The sequence below is a fragment of the Perna viridis genome, chromosome 4 (genome assembly GCF_037379345.1).
Source record: "Perna viridis isolate PV_CMFRI_1.1 ecotype Kerala chromosome 4, ASM3737934v1, whole genome shotgun sequence".
NCBI lineage: Eukaryota > Metazoa > Mollusca > Bivalvia > Mytilida > Mytilidae > Perna > Perna viridis.
In genome coordinates this window covers 49818630-49841560 of record NC_142448.1, presented here as the reverse complement: position 1 = coordinate 49841560, position 22931 = coordinate 49818630, and the positions used below count along the sequence as shown (strand labels likewise).

General features: G+C 34.2%; 1 protein-coding gene across 3 annotated transcripts in view; it reads right to left on the bottom strand.

Annotated features, from left to right (window-relative positions):
• The window catches only part of LOC148620402 (dynein beta chain, ciliary-like), a 58205-nt gene that overhangs the window by 13449 nt on the left and 21825 nt on the right, over nt 1–22931 (bottom strand). For all 3 annotated transcript variants that reach the window (XM_088581261.1, XM_088581260.1, XM_088581262.1), the window contains 25 exons: nt 21588–21804; nt 20254–20457; nt 19657–20058; nt 18807–19052; nt 17327–17551; nt 16808–17026; nt 15824–15976; nt 15359–15592; nt 14338–14630; nt 13403–13559; nt 12581–13075; nt 11728–11922; nt 10895–11105; nt 10207–10483; nt 9241–9523; nt 7981–8154; nt 7339–7644; nt 6629–6796; nt 5563–5802; nt 4779–4940; nt 3344–3967; nt 2721–2882; nt 2120–2353; nt 1034–1294; nt 475–621 (listed from right to left, as the gene is read on the bottom strand). In XM_088581261.1, the coding sequence (XP_088437387.1) occupies nt 475–621; nt 1034–1294; nt 2120–2353; nt 2721–2882; nt 3344–3967; nt 4779–4940; nt 5563–5802; nt 6629–6796; nt 7339–7644; nt 7981–8154; nt 9241–9523; nt 10207–10483; nt 10895–11105; nt 11728–11922; nt 12581–13075; nt 13403–13559; nt 14338–14630; nt 15359–15592; nt 15824–15976; nt 16808–17026; nt 17327–17551; nt 18807–19052; nt 19657–20058; nt 20254–20457; nt 21588–21804 (6289 nt within the window). The remainder of the gene's footprint in view (nt 1–474; nt 622–1033; nt 1295–2119; nt 2354–2720; nt 2883–3343; nt 3968–4778; nt 4941–5562; nt 5803–6628; nt 6797–7338; nt 7645–7980; nt 8155–9240; nt 9524–10206; nt 10484–10894; nt 11106–11727; nt 11923–12580; nt 13076–13402; nt 13560–14337; nt 14631–15358; nt 15593–15823; nt 15977–16807; nt 17027–17326; nt 17552–18806; nt 19053–19656; nt 20059–20253; nt 20458–21587; nt 21805–22931) is intronic.

Here is a 22931-nt window from a genome sequence, read left to right as displayed (position 1 = left end):
CTGCTTTCGATATTGGTGACTCATATAAACTTTCTGATGTTTTTGTCTGCTATTTTAACACCATTTCTAAATCATTTCGTGTCATTTGCAAACAAAAAATACTGTAAAATCAGAAATTTTTCATGTAATTGCAGATTTAATTTTTGCAGTTATGTTATTTTTATCAAAATGTGATTTTACTTTTTTTGCGATATTGAGACAAAAATCCATATCAATTATGTAAAACTCCTATTATGCATGTTTTATATTTTTAAGTCAGTCAGATAATAATCAATGATATTAAATAATAATGAAAAAAAACATTGCAATATAAACTGAATTTACAGTAAAGCTCTTTTCATAAAAAAAAAACACTTCTGTAAGTTGCAGTGGATTGGAAGGACTCCCCCTCATAGTTGTAAATTAACTTTAAATGGTCTTAAATACATGTTAAAAAATGTTAAATTTCTCTTTTTTATCTATTAGTGATCTTACTTTGTTCATCATGGAAGCTTTAGCCATTTTCCAGCTCTTGTCTTTGGGAACCTTTCCTCCTGGAGCCAACAAACACATAACAGCAGCAACTACATTAATCACAGCTGGGGGAGGGTTGGAAAAAGATTTCAGCTCTGTCAGATTGTTCTGAATAACAGTATAATATTTTACAATAAAAAAAAGGAAATAGACATTTCTAAATTCTGAAAGGGGGAGGGTGAATTTTCAAACAAAAACAAAGCCCAAAACACCAAAAGAAAAGTAGAACAAAAAGTACACACAGAAACAAAAAGCATACAAACATGAACTTAACTAAAGTTCAGGAGGATTTATTATAAAAAAAAAAAACAACAGGAACTTCATATACTTTAGAAAAATGTCAGTAAGAAACAGATGCCTTAATTTTTACAAAGATACTTGCATCTAGTAACCTGGAAATTAACTTGTGACTCACACTTTACTTGAGGAGTTAAACCTTTCCACTTGCCTTTAAAGTTAAAACTTTTTTCAGATCATTTCTAATAGATCTCTTGCTTAGATACCATGCTGACATCAATACCTTATTTAGTGTGTTAAGAGCAGCTTCAGCAGCATGTAACGCAGGTTCAGCTTTCGACAGATCTCTCTGACAATCCTGCTGTTTCTTTGTTACATCTTCATTTATCTTCTGTACTTTCTTTTCTTCTTCGTCAGCAATCTTCTTCTCATCAGAAACTCGCTCTGTATCCTTCCCAACAACAGCCAATAATTTGTCTGTTTCTTCCGTCTTCTGAGCTAATTCTACATCCTGAGCAGCAAGTTTGTCCTTCAAATCATCAACCTAGCATAAAAAAATTATTTATATAATAGTATCAGTTCAACAAATTAATACAATAGCATTGTATTAATGTAAATACCAATTCAATGAACATGGCTGAAGCACATGATACATATGTAGATTTGATTGCCCTCTCACTTTTTTCTGTGTTTTAGAGTCCTTAAATCAAAAAGGATTAATGAACAATGCTCTGTAAAAATAAGTCTTTTAAAATCAATCAAAATGGTTTTTTTTCGTTTTTTTTTTTCAGTTATTGCACAAACGTGGACAGACAAACAGATAGATGGATATATCATATTAATAAAAAATAATGCATTAATGGAAAATTACTGATATTACACGAATAAAGGGGGATGGCAAAATGGTCAAAATAGTCTAACTAAAAAAACTACATTGAAAATTGAACTTCACCTGTATATAATGATATTAAACTACTATTCAAAACTCCAAAATAGTCATTGATTTGTTCTCAAAAAAATATTGGGAGACTGTTGAGGAACAGACAGACAGATGGACATGGGCATGCAACTTTTTGTAAGATCCTATAATACCTTGCCAACTGAACATTTAACTCATAAAAATAAATTTCTAAGTCAGTAGATGTGACTGTGGGGCATCTGCATAAAACAGATATGGAACTGTGAAGTAGTGATGTTAATGCATCTGTACACCATATATGATTGACTTAGCACAAGTGGTTCATATAAATCTGACCTACTTGAAAAAATTAACATAAAAATCTTAACATAGACACTGCCCCTAGAAAAACAATACCATATATAGTCTTGCTTTAAGCAACTTATGCCGCAGTCATAGACAAAAACCCACCTGTTGAGCAGTGCTCCTAAGTTTCTCTATACCATTCTCCAACCTTATAATCTTTCCTTGAAGTTCTTCATTTTTCTTGTTCAGTAGATTCTGATAGAGTTTTATAAGTTCTAGAAAACTTTTAGGCGTGGTGTAGTTGTACCGGCGCTCATTTTGTAAGTACTGCTGACTCATCTCGTTCACAGACTGGTGAGCATATCCCATGAACTTTGACACTGAACCTCTCATTCCATCCTTAAATGTTATTGTAATAAAATGATTAAAAAACAGGAGTACAGATTCACTGTAGTTATACTGATATCTCAGTTACAAAAAAACAGATGAGAGTTTAGAATTAAAAAGGGTCAAATGTTTATTATTACAACAATTGTCTTAAAAAAAGAGTGAACAGATCACTCTCGTTCAAATTCTGTAAAAGCATTTTAGAGACATTTTGGCATGCATGAACTGATGGTGGCATATAATCAAATGCCTGTCAAATGTTAGTAAATCGAAATCTCATCCTGCTTAAAATGCCAGGAACCAAAAAGAAAGTTTTATGATATTCTGAAACTAACTAAATTGTACTTTCAAGTTACCCAACATTTTTTTATCAACTTACAGATAGTAACTCAATCTCCTCTAGAAATCTCGAAGAGACAGAATTGAGAGCTTCTAAAGGCCATTCATGGAATACATCAATACTCGTACAGTTAGTAACAGCAGGAAACTTTCTACTTCTGACACGAAGAGTTGACCCAACTGGAGAGAAACAGAGCACAACCTAGAAATGAAATACATGTATAAAGAGTTAAACCATGCATAGAAAAACTTTTAGCAAAAGACTTTTGAATTAAATTGTGTTGTATACATGGGTACATTTGTATATGTACTTGAGCAACAGCTTGTACCACGGCAACTCTTCTTCTAACTTATAGCCATCAAATAATCTAAATAGTTTTAATGCAATGTACCTTAATTTAAGGGCAAACAACTATGTCAACAGACACGATTTTCTATCATACTACTGGTATTTAAAAAAAGCAATCTGGATGAATATTGACTACACACTGGCTACTTTGAATTAATGTAAGTGAAAACTACAAAAACTGTGCCGACACCCATATAACTGTATACCTCCCACTTTGACAGACTGACAGGTTTTTGATACATAATTACATTTTTTTATTTTTTTTTGGCCTGATTCTCATGAAGACCTGTATGTCATTATTCATTTGTCATTACCTTCAATGATTTTCTGACTTTCTCAATGAAGTATTTCCAGCAGTTGTCCCTGGTATCCTCTATCCCCGAGGCTCGACATTCATTCCTGATTCCTGATATAACCTCCTCAAATTCATCGTCTGGAAACAAATCTGGAATTTCCCCTGATGCTAACAGGTCATTAATAAGGACAAGGAATCGTTCATCTGCGACTTGAGCATCAGTCATTAAGAACATCATGCTAACATCCTTCAATCCTGTTTTCTTGTAAAGCTGAGCTAAATCTGCCTTGAGATCATTAATGCCATACCCTTTCTTCAGCTGAATCTGGAACACATCTAGACTACTGATGTAGGCTGCAAGGCGAGATAGACTCTGTTTACCACTCCCTCCAACACCAATCAGTAAAGCATTGCCACGGGGTGCTTCAAGGATCCTGTTTATACGACAAACATGGGCCATAGCATCTTCAAACAGTACCAGATTCATTTGAGCATTGAAGTCATTGTAGTTGTCTAGGGCTTCTGTCAGGGTTTTATGTAGCCCCTTCCAACTGGTGATGGGGTTATATTTAGTATCACCAATCTGGTGGGCAAAGTGGCAGTAAATCAGTGGCTTGGATAAAAGATACTTCTCCTCCATGTCCTACAAGAAGAAAAAAACAGTTATATCTATTTCTTTGAAAGCAAGATATTTTGCAATATGACAATGTGATATGAACTAATGATTGGCTGAGACACATTTTCAATAAAATCTGATTGGTTGAAAGTGATGTTGTGATGTTTCTTCAATGCTATCTCTAAATTTATGCCATGGCAGATATAGAATGTCAAGCCAAGAAGTGGCCAAATATTCCAAAGGAATCATATAGAAAAAAGTTTATAACTCAAAAAATCTGAATATTGCAAGATACCAAGTTCAACATCAAAACAAACTCAACCAGGCTAGTTTGTTATGATGATGAAATAAAAAAACTTGAATAAATCATGATAATTTGGGATATTCAATTTTCACTAATTATGAAACCTAAAATAATACTGGAGTCACAAGATCCATATCATGCTAAAAACTCAGTGGAAAAAATACCAGAGAGATACAGAAGGGCTACTTTTTGAAACTTGTATGATACAAGAATTGAATTTTTTGGCTACAAATTTTAGCAGATATTGTAAAATGAATATATTTGTGTTATCAATTTTTTATCGTTTAAAAAAAATTGTTCATTTCATAGTGCAATCAATCAATTTCACTGACATTTTTTTTGCACTTATCCCTTCACCACAAAATCTAACAAAAATAAGTACATAGTAAAATTAATGATGTTTATAGTATGTCCCAATACATGTATTTCCTTTCAAGTAACCTTCTAAAGAATAATATGAGGCTATGCCCTTTAATCTTGTTTAAAAAAATATAGGTGTGAGATACTCAAAATTCATATACATATGATAAACACCTCTATTTGTCTTTTAAGAAGTTCATGTATTATCTTATCATAAGTCTCCATATCTTTATCATCAACAAGTTTGTCTCTGTACACCCTCTCTGCTTCATGTAGCCATAATCTGACAAGGTCTGGTGGAGTCTTAGCACACTCAGACTGTGCAAAAAGCATACCCTACAAAATAAAGAGATTTAACTATATGCAGACACAGTCTCACAAGGTCAGGTGGAGTCTAAGCACAATATGACTAGGCAAAAAGCATATCCTACAAAATAAAGAGATTTAACTATATGCAGACACAGTCTCACAAGGTCAGGTGGAGTCTAAGCACAATACGACTAGGCAAAAAGCATACCCTACAAAATAAAGAGATTTAACTATATGCAGCCAGAGTCCGACAAAGTCTGGTGTAGTAGACCTGTTGATCCTCCTCTAAGACTCTATGACAAAGCATAGTTTTAGTCGTATTTTATAAAAATGAGTCGTTAAGTCTTGAACTTTGTGTCATTTTAACATGGGGATTATGGAGAGATTCACAATATGTAGAGTGTAATTTGAGTCAAAATCTGTAGAAACTACACTGAAGTTGTAGGGGTAAGTAGGTCAAATGTACTCTTAGCATACTCTGACAGGGCAAACAGTAATTCCTTCAGAATAAGGTAATCACTTTTTTTGCAGAAAAAATGTCTTTATCCATCATAGGTTTACGTGTAATATAGTATGACCTGTGAACCAAGAAATTAACTAAGTATGGCATAAAATGATTGGTAAAGAATGATAGTTTTTATCAACTTACCTGGAAGATGTTTGATAGATCCCTGAGGTTGAAAACATAATGAAACTTGATAGCTGTTGGTAGGAATGTACTGGTTATTCTGGCATGGAGAGTTAGAGCAGCCGAAATCAGCATGGGGACACACTTCTGTACAGGGTTAGAGAACCGAGCTTGTTGTAGATGCTGCGACAATATACTGGTATATATAGTAGTCAGGGCTTCATTGTTGGGGAAGTTCATTGTAAATGCACAGAAATGTCTCTGTAATGAAAAAAAACAACAGTCATAAGAAATTTTCATTGAAAAACGAGTGAATTAAAAAATTGCTGAAGATTGAATTGATTTAAAATTTGTGTAAATGTTTTATATTGATCAGCATTCTTGTCAGACATGTTATCCACATTCAAATTCATACGCTTCCAGGGGCAATTACATGTAAATGGTTGAAAAGTCAAAAGTGGTAAAATTAATATGAAGGATCTAATATACCAAGGGTTACAAAATAGATACTGCAACAAATTCAGTATCAACATTCTCCACATTTATAAGAATCTAATAAACAAGTATATGTTATTCTTTGTGTTTTCTGTTGGTTTTTCTTTGAGAAGACAATTTATCACTTCCTTAAATTTACTACAAGAAACAAATAAGTATTGATTTTTGCTATTTTCGCTGTAAACAGTAACTCCTGTAAACTAGTACCCAACATTAACTTTTGATAATATAAACATGTAATGCTAATCCTTATTTGAAACAAATGATTTTTGTTACATGGGAGTATGTTCATTTAACAATTAATATGTTTACAGTACATTACATTTCAAAGCATACGAAAATTATGTAATGACAAACCTGGAGTTTAAAGTCAATGGTACAGCAGTCAACAATTAATGAATTACCTGGAGTCTGGAGTCATTAGTAAAGGTACAAAGTGTTGATGACTAACCTGATGTCTGGAGTTAATAGTAAAACTGATGGCTGTTAATGACTTACCTGGAGTCTGGAGTCAATAGTAAAACTGCTGGCTGTTAATGACTTACCTGGAGTCTGGAGTCAATAGTAAAACTGCTGGCTGTTAATGACTTACCTGGAGTCTGGAGTCAATAGTAAAGCTGCCAGCTGTTGGATTCATACAAGCCACATACTGAGTGTTGTGAATCTCCTTGATGGTGAGTTTAGTTCTATCATACCAATGGCCATGATCTATGTGCTGCCTGACCAGTGTGTGGGGCTGTACCGTGAAATATCTGTCAACCTAAAATCAATCAAAAAATATTTATATCTGCTGAATCAACAGCCATGTGGAATCAAATGGTAAAACAATAGCCACATTACTCTGAAAAAATAAATACATGCAGGGATTGGGATCAGGATCCATGCGCCATTTATCAAATTCAAGCTTCAAATGTCCCATTAAAATATGAAACTCTGAAATACTGAATGGCCCTTTCTAAAAATTTTTGATCCCAAACACTGATATTGTACCACAAATGGTTAAAATCCTACTTTACAAGTTCTCATTCAAAGAAAGGAAGAACAGACAGCAGTATACAATGCAGAGTCATAAAAGTACAGGGCCATTCATTAGAATAACAGAATAACAATTATAACATTTTTGTGTTAATACTGTGATGTTTAAAACACTGGACAACAAAAAAATATTTTAACTAACAGTGACAATACTAATATGATCTTAAATGCCCTTAAAACATGAGATTTACATAAATGTATGCATCTTCGGAAAAAAGATACACTGCATTATGTATGCATATAACTATGTAAAATGATAAAACAAACCTCAGGCATGTTCATATCATCTACAAAATAAATGAGTCTCCTTGTTCCTGGAGGTCCAAAGTTTCTCCCTGCCTTCTTTTCCAATGGCTTCTCAAGGACTCTCTGCAACATGGCAGATGTTGTGTAAAAATTGAATGGTACATTGGAAATCATATAATCATCAGAGAGACTGAGAAGCTTTTCCTGCATCAGGACAGTCTTTCCAGTACCTGCATTACCGACCAAGAGGACTGGACGTTTCCTTTCGATTAGCATGTCCAGGAAGTATTTGATTCTGGTAGTTTCAGCTGTGTGAACCAAAGCTGCCTGCAATGACAAATGCAGTAGTTATTGCATGCATATACTTATTGCACTTATGTTTTATGCCATAATGTAATAATAATTTCGGCGATATCCAAACTAACTCCTTTGCATTTATGTAAAAACATTCTAAAGACAAGTTTTAATAACTGAAATTACAACCATTTCACATTTCTTTTGCAATAAAACAGTAAAAAAAACTTACAAAAAACACAATTTGCATGTACAGTAAAATCTGCCCTGCTAAAGGTGCACACACATCCTCAAATTTATGGTTACAATCAACACACATGCATACATGCATGTTTATCCCTTTCCTCCAAGAGAGGGACATGAGACTACCTGTAATGGAATATCAGTGTCCAGCTCAAATTTGGGAACTTGTTTCGTCCAAGGTTCAAACTTCTTGGTCTCTGGGTCAATGAAGTAGTCAAACACAGTCCCACCAGCAGGGAACTTCACAGTTTTGAACTCGGTGGTCCACCACTTGGTAAACTCAACTCGGTAATCTACCAACTGTAAACAATTAAGTCAAGTAGATGAAACACTTAAAACAAAGGATGGCAAAAATGAATGAAATAATGTGTAAAACACATATGGTCAAGAAAATCAAGAGTCAGACACAACTGAAAATGAATTGCAGAGAAATCTCAAGACAACAAATGGTAAAATTTCAAGTTCTCTGGTGATTTTCTACCAAATTAAAGACATCATAACCAAGGGTTTCAAACATGTTTTGATGTATTTGATACATTTTCTTAGTTTAAAAATCAATTTTATGATATGAATGCCAACACTCCCTATTCCATTTGTATTAACTAGACATTACACAGTTACAAATGTCATGCATTGTATCACAACAAGGAAACATGGCTAATTTAAAAAATATCCTTGTATCAAAAGTAAGACTTTTTACAATCATGAATATCATAGTCTCTAGTTGTCAAACCTCAACCCTTAACTTCAGTTTTTAGATTTGTCATGCTACTTTTATATGACAGCATTTTCATTTGAAGCCTGAAAGAAGATCTGATGCCGTCACAAACACTCTCAATGCTTTGACAGATATTTTAAAATATTTTGTCATGTACAAGAGATAGAAAATATCTGTCAACAAGATTAAAGGAAAGAAGTAGATTACCAATATCTTGTCATGTACAAGAGATAGAAAATATCTGTCAACAAGATTAAAGGAAAGAAGTAGATTACCAATATCTTGTCATGTACAAGAGATAGAAAATATCTGTCAACAAGATTAAAGGAAAGAAGTAGATTACCAATTTTGGTAATCTACTTCTTTCCTTTAATCTTGTTGACAGATATTTTCTATCTCTTGTACATGACAAGATATTTTAAAATATCTGTCAAAGCATTGAGAGTGTTTGTGACGGCATCAGATCTTACAGATCTTCTCAGTGATTACATACATAGACACCTGAGAATGGAATGTTGAGTTTAGCAGAACTCACATGACTGTATGTATGTGTATATAAGACAAAGATAACTAATCTAAATCAAGCAGAATAAAATATCTATGGGTATAATAAACTGATTGCAATGTTTTTCTTCTCAACATGTTTTCTATCATAGTAAAATATCTACCTGATCCTGAAACATAACACCACCAAAAGCCCACACACAGGCAAACACAAAGTAAAGCTCATACAGCTCTTTTGGGCTATCATGAGGGATGTTTGTGTCTGTCAATAGACATTCCAGAAGATAACACAGCATCATGATATGGCTGACTTCAGCTACAGGAGTGATCTTCTTAAAGCGGTGACGCAGAGTATCCAGACAGATAGGCACATACTTGTCGAACATTATACTTAGGTTAGCTCTTTCTGATTGGACAGTTCTTGTGTCTAACCAACTCTGTACATATCTGTAGAAAGAATGAAATGTACATAGTTAAGCGGAGAAGCTAAGGGAAATATCTATGGGACAACCAAGGAGAGCACCATTCAGCCCGCAACACCCAGTACAGCTCCCTCTGAAGAAAAAGCTCTTCTTGGCCCATATAAAAAAATATGAGCGGATTTAAAAATTCCAATAATTCACTTACAAATTATCAGGGTATAGGCTGAGAGCGTTTTCCACATAAGACAAAAATAGTACCTAACTAGACAAAATGATGGCCCCACTCCACACAGCTGAGCCAAATCCCTAATGTAGGACAACCTTAGAAACATCTTTGTCTCCAAAACACAGATGATGCCCACATTAAAAACAGGCCTGTGGTTGACCTATAACAAAGACAACATGCCACCTTTTTTTATTGTCATCCATGGTGCATGTACATAATCTTTTCTCAAGACTGTCAGTGGACCAATACCTATTATCAAACCAGAATGACTCAATTAAAAAGCTGAAGTTATACAATACCTACAGGAAGACAGAAACATCTATTGTCAACACACAGTAAAATCCTTAAACAGGTTTTATTGGATTGAATGTGCCCCTTACCATACTTAGAGGATTTCATAATGTGTCAAGATTGGTTTTTGTAATTTCAATGAAGTCATAGTAAGTTAAAACTCTGGGACTGCCTTAATCAGTAAAACATACGGATTCCATCCTACATCAGCAGTGTTAATATACAATACACCAGCCCTGGACACAGTCGATGGGTTTGCTGTCTTCAGATGACTGACTTCAAACAACAGTCTCATGCTATCTGTGAGTGGAATCCTCTCATTACTGGCAAGAGTCAAAACCTTGTTGTCATCCATTACTGTGTTCAAGGACTCTATCCACATAGGATCCACATCTCCATCCAGGACTATCCATTTAGGGTTGTCTGTTGTCATCTCTGCCTGGTCCCTCATGATCACAGAGAAAAGTCCTGAGAATGAAATAACAATTTAACTCTCCCCTACAGAAATATCCAATATATATAAAGTCAATATTAACATAGTAATGACATCTTGGAAAAAAAAATCTGACAGAACAATATATTAATGTAGTCAGTGTGACAGAGTATGGTGTGATCACATGTTGATATGTCAAAAACAGATGGAATTCTATTTAGTCACAGACATCACTTTAAAAAAGCTTCTCGTAGCCTGCCACCGCAAAAAAAGTTGAAATGCATAGTCACATTACTCCTGTAAAATTTTGTCGAATCAAAATGGTGGCACAATATGATCAACTACAAATGTATGTCTAACTCTTTCACAAAAAAGTACATAAAAGATAACAAAATTTTATATACATGTACAGATAGATTATAAATATTTGCTATACATGTACCTACCATCTTTCCACTCTCTTGTATGTGGATTAATGATACCAAACAGTTCATCATTAGTGACAGCCTTAGGATCTATGTCAACTGATACTGGTTTCTTCCCCAGTCCCTTATACGTCTTATTCAGTGCCTGCCATACCATACTTTTACCAACTCCAGCTTGACCAAGGATGAACACTGAATGACGCACATCTAATAATTCTTGTAGCTGAACAATCTGTCAGGATGAGAAAATGGTTACTGACTTAACAGCAAATATTTGTAATAAAATGAAGGTACTTTTGCATTTAGTAACATTTATGGTGAATTTGTTTCTAAAGCTTATTACATTCAAACTCAGCTTGAAATATCCCACATTACCATTCAAAATATCAAAACATTTCTGCCAAAATATATTAAAAAAAAAAAATAAAACTAAACTTTTTTGCTGGAACAAAATTCTATTAACTGTTGGGTACAGCATGATACGACTGCAGTGGTTGAACCTGAACTGTTAAGGGAAGTGTGGACATAATATTAGATTTTGCCACACATAACTGCATAGGGATTTACACTTCATTATGACACAACAACTGGCTGGGACACAATATAGCTCAAAGTTTGAAATTTTAACTGAAAAAAATTTGAAATAGTCGATTTTTTTCTTGTGTGGTCCCTTTGATCCCTTATATCCAAAAAAAATACTAATAGTTCAAAATAGTCAAAAATAATAAAAGTCAATTTGTTTTGTAGATAAATGTAACTCCTAATTTTTTTTTTTTAAATACAACTGAGCTTTAAAGACTCTTTTCTGACAGTAAAGATAAGCTAAATACCAAACTGAACCAGCAACCACTTACCTTCAATATAAAATTCTCCTCTGGTTGTAATTTCATTTCTACAACAGCCTGTTTAATGTTGGCCTCAAAGTCCATATCCCTCTTCCTGGGGACATTCAGGGCAGGGAACAGATCCCCAATCAAACCCATAAATACAGGGATATCATCTGTCACTATCTTGGTAATGTTGAAATCTCTAAGGGCTCTCATCAGTACCTGAAACATGGGAAAAGGAATGGGGTAAATAAGGCTGCTTTTTTTCAACCAAAAACTTATTTTTATCCAATAACTGTGTTGTCAGGAATGAAAGTAATGCATGTGTTTGGTTCATAGTGTATAAATGAAGCAAAGATGATATAAATAGCCAGTAAAACATTTAAGAATTTTATTTTGGGTATCAATATTTATAATTCTGTTATCCAGCAACAATCAGGACGAACTTCATATACAATACATATATATTGCTGGGAAATATCAAATTTGTCTGACAAGCTTTAGGAACAGTCACATTGCGAGAGTTCTTCTGAGCTAATCTGACAGTTTCGAAGCCAGTACAAATAAATATATTGAAATTTTCAGCAATGTTCATGTATTGTTTTTATCCTGCAACTACATTTTCTAATAAAACATGTGAAATTTGTCCAAAACAAATTATTTTTTCAGCAATCTTTTAAGCACAGTGGTCAGCAAGGGCACCTTTAAACTTATTATCTTTTCCTGTTTATGACGTTGCACTTTACTGAAAAGATAACCAAGAAATGATATTATGCAGTGGAGGAATAAAGTTTTGCATTACTCGATAAGCTTTATTTGTATGGCAGAAAGCTTCGTTGTAGGATGAAAAGCCCTTTGTCCTCACTTGTACTGTACCTACCTGGTCTTCTGGTCTATCAGGATCACTTCTTTTCAGGGACCCAGCAACGACCAAGACAGATTTTACTGCCCTAAGTCCCCAGTCATAATGGTCCTGCTTAGATAAAAGCTCTCCACAAAGGTTGTAAAGGGTGATGAACTTCCTGGCCAACATCTTGGCATCAAGGAAACCTTCTGCTACCAACATAATCTCACAAATCATTTCAATGTCAGGAACCACCATAGCACAGGGTCTGAAAAGGGCTTTAAGGTTCTCTGGCAGCTCTGTCCTTCCAGCATAGCCTGGATTCATGGTAATAAACAGACCAACGTTAGGGTTCAGCTTGATTTCTTGACCTTGGAAACTGAATTCAGTCTTTTTCTCTCTGATAGCATCCTGGATACACTTGACTTGTACGGCTACAACTGACAAGACCTCAACAGCTATGCGATTGAATTCGTCAAAACAACCCCAAGCCCCTGACTGAGCTAGTCCTTTATAGATATTACCAATGGACTGAAAAATGAAAAAGGAAAAAAAAAGACAGAAAAATGTTATATCTAAATAAATGAAATGTGTCCTAATTGGCAATTTAAAGAGAGTGAATGGAAAGTTTTATGTGAACAACACAAAAGTTGCAAAAGTGAAACAATCTGTCATTAAGAGGCTGTATAAGGACTTTGTGTTAAGTAATCTTGTGAAGATAGACTGGACTAATTAACAGACAGCATTTGTAGCAAACAGCGGCACAAAAGACAAAGAGTCAAAAACTTTCAGTCATTTTAACACATATTGATGGGTATGAATGATTGAAATTCCTTTCACTACTAGTCTGATTCATACCTTATAGTCCATCTGTTCAGAGCAGTTGAAGACATAGACCATGATTCCCAAGGCTCGGCCCAAGTCTTTGGTAGTCTCTGTTTTACCAGTTCCAGCAGGACCCGCTGGAGCTCCACTCATAACCAGATGGAGAGACTGGGTCAGAGTGATGTAACATCTGAAATAACAGGAAAAACCATGTTTTTGCCATATCAGAAATCATTGTGGAAAATGTCACTAAATTTAAATAGATTTCACCTTTTTTTAACCAAAACTTACATTACCTAATTTTTGCCACAATGAAGCCATGGAATTTTTCTCTAAACCTGATCATCCATTAAAAAAAAATTTTGTTACATTAAAAAATATTACTATAACAATATAATAAATATTCTGAATAAATTGTATTTAAAAAAAATCATCAAGGAACTGGTTTCTGTTCATTAGACCATTTTACAAAAAAAGTCGTTGAACAAACTTCAGAAATGCAGTACGTCAGTTGAAAACTAGATAGCTATAAGACACTTATAACATGAATACCTGTAGAAAACAAATGGAGAAAAACTTCATACAATAGAGTAACAAATAAATTCAAATGAGGTTTTTTTCTGTAGCATTTTTATGCCTACAATATGACAATATGTTTTATTATTAGTTTATTATTCTAGGTATTAGACAAGTGCTGCTTTATATCAGAAACTAAAAGTGAATTGACTCCCAACTTCTGACCAAGCTATACTGGGGTATGTAGCCCAAGGAAAATGGCAGTATTACTTAGTGAACACCTCTATTGAATTGGTAACAATGGAACTTTATCTCAATGGTCATTCAAATATAATTACTTATTCAATAAATTAGTTCAGTTAGCAAAGCTGGTGTTTACTTTGGGCTATTCCAGTTCATCACGGTCAGAGGTTGGAGTCAACTCACTTTAAATATACATCATGTACATGTACCTGTCAGTTAGTGGAGTAATCACTAGACGAGCTGTATTTCCTAGGTACTCATAGGAATATTTAAACTGAGCATCACAAATATTGGCAAAGCAGTGCCTCACATTATCATCCCAACGATGACGAAGTTGGCTCAGCCAGGCAAAAGCTTGTGAACTGTCAACTCTGTTGGCAATAAGTTTGGACACAACATCCCGAGCGTGGACATCTATTGTACATATAGTCATGATCTTTTGCCTGTCTCCTTTACTAAGCTGTCCAATCAGCATTGAGATTAGACTATTCAACTGAGCTATCTAAAACAGAGAAAATCAAGCATCATTATCATTGTTATAGGAGCATTCAAGTTAACTGTTCAGTTCTTGGCTTATTTCATTTAAATCAATGAGCATGATGAGAAAAGATCAGAAACTTTCTATGTGATTATGATCATTTTCACATTGTTTAAAGCCAAATAAATACAAATGTGCAAGTTGGAGATTTGGTCCATCTGCATTATAAATCCAATCTCCAGTTACTTAAACATGAACTTATTAATATCCCTCTTTATGTATACCATAAGCTGTGTTAACTTCAAAGTTTATCTCAACGTTATACCACATTTCTTCCTTCTTTACACTGCCAATACACAACCGTAATTCAACTGTTTTTTTTGGGGGGGGGGTTTCATATTGTTTTAATCTGTCAATGTCATATCCCTTCTTAATTCTACTAAAGCTCTGCTGACTTCACTAGCTCATTCCAATGGCAGATTTTCCCTTTCTACTTTCATATCAACCTTACACCACTGGAAAGACTTTCTCTTTCCCCTTTAATATCACCACTACATCCCTACACAGATTTCCCCATTCACCTTTCACACCATCCCTACACCTCTGGGCAGACTTCTCCATTTACCTTTCACACCACCCTTGCACCTCATGATCAGGGCAGACTTCTTTATTCACATTTCAAACCACCCCCCTACACCCACGTGCAGACTTCCCTATTCACCTGTCAAACCACCCCTACACCCTCTTTTCACCTGTTTCTTATTGTAATCCTTTAGTCCGTTTTCATATCCCTCTTCAAGTCTACCAAAAGCTATGTTGACCTCTGTAGTCCACCAGATTTGTGTACCACACAATGCTGGCTGTGCTGGGAAATCAAACAGCCATTGGTCTCTGGGTTTCTCTTCATATGTAGTGACAGCATCAGTTAGCTCATGTCTCACAGTCTCTTTCATTGTGTCAAGTAGTCTGTTCAACCATTCTTCAACCTGTAGTTAAAAAAAAACGCTTAATAATAAGGACTCAAATATATCCTTCCACAATACATCAGATGTTCTTGTTATTTTCAATTGGTCAGAAAACAATTTTTTTTTCAATTATGTGGTATTTATTTTTTTCTGTTTATTGATAAGTAAAAATTTAGTCTAAAAGTAATACAAGGATAAAAAGCTGTCAAATATCAATAGAATCCAGGAGGATATCAAATCCACCAGTCTTACCCTTCCACTTAGATCGCACGGTTTATCGAAGTCGACATATTCACCATCTTTACTCCACATTGCCAGACCAGTCTTCTGTTCCCCTCCAGATTTATCCTCCGCAAATTTCAGCTTTGCCATACTGTCAAATAACTTGGTCAGATGTCTGCAGACCTTAATATAAGTAAAATTACGTGTTAACAAACCAGCTGAGCTTAAGATATTCCTGTTCTTTTCTTGATGCTTTAAGTCCAATTATTTTCAAAACAAAATTCATATGAAAATTTAAAGAAGCCACCAGCCATAAGGACAAACACTGTACTTATAATTACAGGTATGATTTTACAAGGCCAACAAACAAAGCTGAAATTGGCAATATCGGAAGTAAATATACAGTATAAAAAAAGCATTGTAATGGTAAAATTCAGATTTGTAATACTGTGAAAGTTCTATTGTTCAAGGGCTACAAATTTTCGTGATTTTCGTGAGCAGCCAAACCATGAAATTTAATTTCCAATAAAACAGAGAATCTTCTTGATGTGTATACTGAAAATCTCAAAACCACCTCAAACTGAAGAATACAAGAACTTGTGTTTCTTCCCTAATCTTCGAAAAAAGTTTTGTTTGTTTGTTGGGGTTTAACGTCCGAACATCGAAAAAAGTACTTTCACAATAGTGGAATTTTTATAAAAAGTGGGAAAAGTTATGCTTGCAATTATTAAATTTTCAAATTACCCTGTGACTTGTGGATGGATAACAATGATATGCTAAAACACATAAAAAGACAGGTATAACATAAATTCAGAAATTAGTGTCTTAGTTATTGAGATTTTGTCAACTGAGTGAAGATATGATTTTGAGAAAAATTTCCTATTAAATACGTTAAAGATTAAAATATGCCAGTTTTAATACTTGAAATTTATAGTCAGTCACATTTTTTACAATAGCAACCACATCATGATAATTTCTGTTTTAAAATTTAAAAAAATCAAACAAAATACTAACTGCAGGTGGATTGTTGCCATTAGATAAAATATCCAGGAGATCTGTTGAAGATACAAAATAAAACCTTGGGAAAGCCAATCTCTTGGTCTCTAGATACTCAGCCAAAGCTTTCTCACACAGAGTTAACTGCTCCTGGACAGCCTCTAATCTCTCATACAGTTTAGACTGGTTGGTGGCAGCAACAACATTCTTTGTTTTCTCCATTTCTTTTACAAGTTCCTGAAAAATTATTAACAAATCAGCGAGTACAAAATTTGTCGATTTTGAAGTAAAAAGGTATAGAAAAAATGTTGGTGTTTCTAATTTTGGTGGATGATAATTGGTTAACTAAGTATTTAAGTCCAGGGTAAATATTTTGACAGACTGCTAAAATATCCCAAAATTAGCACCCAGCAAAAAGTACCCACTATACGGTCACAAACTCTGACAACATCTTCAAAATGTTGTAAATTTTTTGAATTTTAAAAAAATTTATTAGGTGAAACCATATCACCACTAAAAATGCCCACATCAACATACCTTAAAGTCAGTATCTATTCCATCAAATCTCTTACTATCTTCCGGCAGCTGATTTCTAATGTCCTCAGACCCAATGAAGATACTCTCCAGATGTAACCAAGTCCTCTGTACCTCCATCCAAATCGTAATCACCTGATCAGCTGTTGATAATTTTTTCTGCCAGCCAGATACTTCATTAGAGAAGTGAGCAATATATTTAGATGACAGCATGTTCTGTAGTTGTACCTAAAAATAAACAACACATACATGTACATATACATGTAAGAAAACTAAAAATATTTTTTTAAATTTAGAAGAAGTAAACATTCAGCATGCTTTCAGTGTTACTATAAATTTTGGTGATGTTCTTAGGGTCCATTCTATAAGAAGAATTGAAAATATGGCATCAAATGGGACATTAAATGATATCCAGCCACATTGCAAAAAACTTGTTCGGGTAAAAACAACTTAAAATAGCTATTACTTTTGTGTAAATAATCTGATAATACTGAAATATCAACTTGAAAAATATTTCATGACAGTCAATAAATAAACTTAGCTTGAAAAAGATCCTACTAGATCATAAAATACATTGTCACTTTGTGTGGCTGTGTGTACAGAAAACGTTTTATTTTGATAAGGATAATAAGCCAACCCAGAGATGATCTGATGTAGTTTGCAAATAAAAATTGTGTTAACTACCTGGTTATTCTTTAAGACCTGTCTCACCCCTGTTAACAACTCTTCAAAAGAGTAATGCACATGCACATCTTAATTAAAGAGATGGTCTAAGGCTGTTATGGAAAGACAGACTTCACTTGATGAAGGAATACTAAACAAATGAATAAATCTAACACTGCTGAGAGTGCAAGACCAAGAAATATTGGAGAACATTCTACGGGAGTATGTCAAGTTCTCTAACAAACCATTTACCTGCCTTTAAAGTGTCCGATAGTTTGTAGTTGAGCATTTTTTGGCAGTATGTAATTCTTGTCATGACTTTAAAAATTAAATTTGAATAAGTATGCCAATTCTTTTTTTTTTGTATTTACAAAATGTCATAATTGTTGCATTGTGATGTCACAAACATAGCATGCTTCATTTCACCCATAAGTGAGATTAAGAAATCTTACATGACTGAAATGTACAAATATCCTACTCTCAACTTTTGGAGAAGGATATTGCTATTTTTCAGCAATCTGATATTTATTTAACATATCATATTTAGACATCATATCAAAATATTTAATGGTGTGTTGCAATTCCAAAGGAATAGTGGCAAAAAGAGTATATTTATCATAAGATAATTCTGAAAGTGTGAAAATACTCACTGACAGAAAATTCCAAACGAGGAATCTCAAATACCTTCAGTCAAAGATTTCAATTTTCTTTAACTCTGAAAACTTGAAATCTTACCCTTGGATATCTGAGATTTATTTGTCTTGCACTCTCAGCCATGCTAGATTTAATGTCTCAACTTTAACAATATAAGCTCTACTACCTGATTATCCTCCAAAGTTTCTATCAGCTCCTCACTGGTCTTCAACAAAGTGATGCTAGTTCTTGGGTGTTTCTCATGTTCAAATTCCATAGAGGACCAGGTAACCTCTAACTCATTCAGGACCTTCTCCATACTCATCTCTTTGGAGGCCTTGTCTACAATACTGTGAACCTCCTCCTCATAACGATGAAGGTTCAAGGACAAAAGGTCAGCTAAGGTCGTGTGTTCATCCATTACAAACTTAACCTGTAGTTATAAACAACATTCTGTTCCCATTACTGTGGAACTACTTTTATTCATGGGTACCAATTTTTGTGGTATAGGTGGAAATGATCAGTTCATAGATTCTTAAATTTGTGGATATGAAAACTCTGTCATACAAACAATTGGGAAATATCCTTTTTCATTGGGAACCAAATTTAATGGTTAACCAAACCCGTGAAAACCACAAAATATGGGTACCCCATAAACAAACTTTCACAGTATATGTGACAGTTATCACTTGCTGACAATGTGGTTCCCTGCACCACAATATTTATTTTTACTATTTGTATTTTTAGATTTGTTAAACATCATACTTTATTACATAAAACAAACATATACATTTACACTAGTGGAGCCATCAGTTGTTATCAGTGCTCTTTCATTGTTTTATGCCTAAAAATTACACCTTTCTTCATACATGTAAAATATCTTTTACACAAAACAAATATCTGCTTGTTATGACATTACAAGAAAAGCTGCCATCGGCTGCTGCCAATGCCTTTTCCTGGTTGTTATACCCCTACACATCAAATTTTCTTAGAATTACTTCTTACATGAGACAAATATATATTTATGATAGCCTTACATGGGTGGCAGTCATCAGCTGTTGCCAGTGCCTTTTCCTGATTGCTGGGTTTTGCAGTTCATTGACAGCCTTCAGAGAAGTCAACATATTCTTCAGGCTATCCTCTAATCCACTGTATGCATTCCAGGAACGTGATTCTTTGTCAAGGGCCCGGATATCTTTAGCAAGTTTCTTGCAGTCAATTTCCATCTGTTCAACATTGATTTCTTTCCATGGTGTGGTCTTCCAGTCATCAAAGCTACTTCTTACTATAATGATATAGTCCCACAACTGCTTGAGGAGTTTCATTTCTTTTCTACACTGTTTGAGCTGTTTGAAGTCAGGAGCATTTACCTCAAAAAGGCTTGATGCTTCCAGCAGGGCAGTCATCTGTTTTTCCATGGAAGACATATCCTTGTGGTACTGAAATTTAGGTGCAATTGTTTTAATCTTAAAGTATATCGTTTTTTTATGTTTCATGGGGTTAATAATTTATGAATGCCTTTCAACTTTCTTTATATTTTATGAATAGTGCACAAAAAACAACAGTAGAGGAGAAAACTTATGACGTGAAAACAGCACTTGAATTCTACTTTTCTTAATGTAAAAAATACTTACTTTTCCCATCAATTCATACGGATTCTCACAGTCATACTGGAAGGGTCTGATATTTCTGAACTGTTCACGGAAATTATGTTGCTTGACATCGAATGTCGCAGATTTCTTCCTGATGTTGTTGACTTCTTCGGTCTGTAATGGAGCCACTTCCTGTTTAACTGTGATTGCAATTTTCTTTGTATTGTTCCACTTTTCAGGCAGCTCCTGCAAAATAAAGAACTTTGATGTACTTTAAAAGGAACAAAGCTATTAAATTAGTGACTAGGCAATTTATTTAAAGTATAATGAGTATGCTTTGATAAGCTCCAAAATTTACACAAGGTAATAATTTCTACTCACCCACAAATAAAGCACAGTAATTAAGGAGGTACACCTAGAGTTAGGGACATAACTCTTAAAAATCAATGGAAGGTTTGTGTAAAGCATTTTATATCAATCTCATCTAAGCATCAGAGTAACTTGGATTAATATCATTCTATTTCAAATGAAAGCTTGATACACTTTAATGAAATTGAATATAATTAAAACATATCACTAATTTCAAGAGTTATATCCCTTACCCCAGGTCTACCTCCTTAAGTTGCTCACAATAAAAACTTAAGGCATAAAACTGACAAACAAGTAGACAAATAACTACATGTATAAAGCATACTAATAGTTTTTAGTGGTGCAACGAGTTGTCATTCAATTACTAGATTCTGTTTTTTTTTTTGTTTCCTTTCAGTTGCTACATGTAAACATATGTTATAGTTTGTTTCTGTGTTCTTGTATTTGTGTGAACTAACTAGACATGCGAGTAAAACCCTAGATTGCTACATGTAAAATACAAAACTGGATTATCTCCCTTAGCAAGCACCTGACAATAACTATCATGCTCAACACAATTCTAAATATAAATTTGTCAAAATTCACTCAATGGTCCATGTAAAGTTGCAGTTACTAGATACATAAACAAAAGGGCAGATGGTTGCTATGCTACCCTAAATGTTGTTTGCAGGATTAAAGCAAAATTCTTAATAACTATCGTATATACATGATATGTATATAACACAGGAAAATTGCAACATGTTTTCTGATGTTAAGAGCAATTACAATTTCTTGTGTTGTGGGCATAAAATGCATGAAAACATGTTTTCCAAAATTGTATGAAAACCATACTCAAGTCAAATGAAAAATATGCATGAATTTATTCATTTGTTTTTCATTAATAATAAATTTTTTAATATCAAACATAAGTTTTTCATACTGATCCTAAACACATGAAATTTTTCTCAGTTGCTTTTAAAATATATGAACAAGATTTCTTTCATTTTTCCTCTGAACAACAAACAAACCTGAAGCTGCAGGTGGACATCCTCTGGCATTTCCTGGTTATAAGTTTTCAGTAATTCTATGGTCTGTTTCAGTGGATCAAACATTTCATCCGTAACAGCCTGCCTCTCTTTGACTGCCAGCAGATATCCCATACACTCTACCAACTCATTATAATCCTTTACAGGCTTCAGTAATCCACGATCTGTCTTGGCGATGAAATCTGACAACTCCTTCAGACTAAAGTGAACAAGAAATGACCAATTACATAAATTACTTTACCTTCATAAAGTTATATAGGAGTGGCAATAATGTATTGTAAAATAAATATGAAAAATGATTTGTCAAGCAATTGAAAGATCAAACATACTACATGTTCATGTACATATACAGGAAATTGAGACCAGAAAGGTTCAAATTGAAAATATTCCAAGTCTTTGTTTGCAGTGCAGTGAAACTGGAAAAAAAAATTTAGCATAATGTGTTCTTTTATTTAAAAAAAAATGAGATTCTCCTCCAGGTTTCATATACATATATAGTTAGTATACTTTACATGAGTATACAGAAATATATATATATACATATGTATACTCATGTAAAGTATACTGTAACTACCCTGTAAATCACTTTGAATTTCATCATTGTGAAAAATAATTCACTTGAAAATGCAAAAACAAGAACTCGCAAAAAGTAATTCTTAACTCAAATGATGCAAACTTTATAGAAATGTCAGATTAATGAGGATGTCCAAATTGCTTATTAAAATCAATTAAACACAAAATATGTTTTATAAGAAATTTTTCAATTCTTTATTTATTTATGATTGATTGATTGTTGGGGTTTAACGTCCGAGCAGCAATATTTCAGCTATATTCAGACGATGAACATGAAATGGATGATAAAATGAACATGAAATGAATAAAAAGGGATGGGACACAAGGACAATGGCGTAGACAAATTTTAATTACCACTGGAAATAGGGAGAGCCTCTTGTGGCGGAGCCCTATGGTTCCTACTCCTATCGAATACCACAGCAGCGTTTTTTAACATGCGAGGAATGTGGCATCTTTCCCAACACGGTGCATCACTATGGTTTGCTGTCAGGTTTTCCGTAATATAGCCTGACAACCCCAGCATGTAACACGCCAGGGGTAACCCATTCCACCACCTGGGGCACACATCCCAGTTGCTCTGTGGGCAGAGCGCCTAGCCCCCGGCTACGTTTCTGAGCACTATTTAGTCGCCTTATACGACAAGCTTAGCACTGCTGCAGGCCTATTCTTTTAACACCCGGACCTGCACAGGGCCAATTCTTTATTTAAGGCAAGGGTAACAATCCAGTTCTCAATTTTTTTATACGTATAATT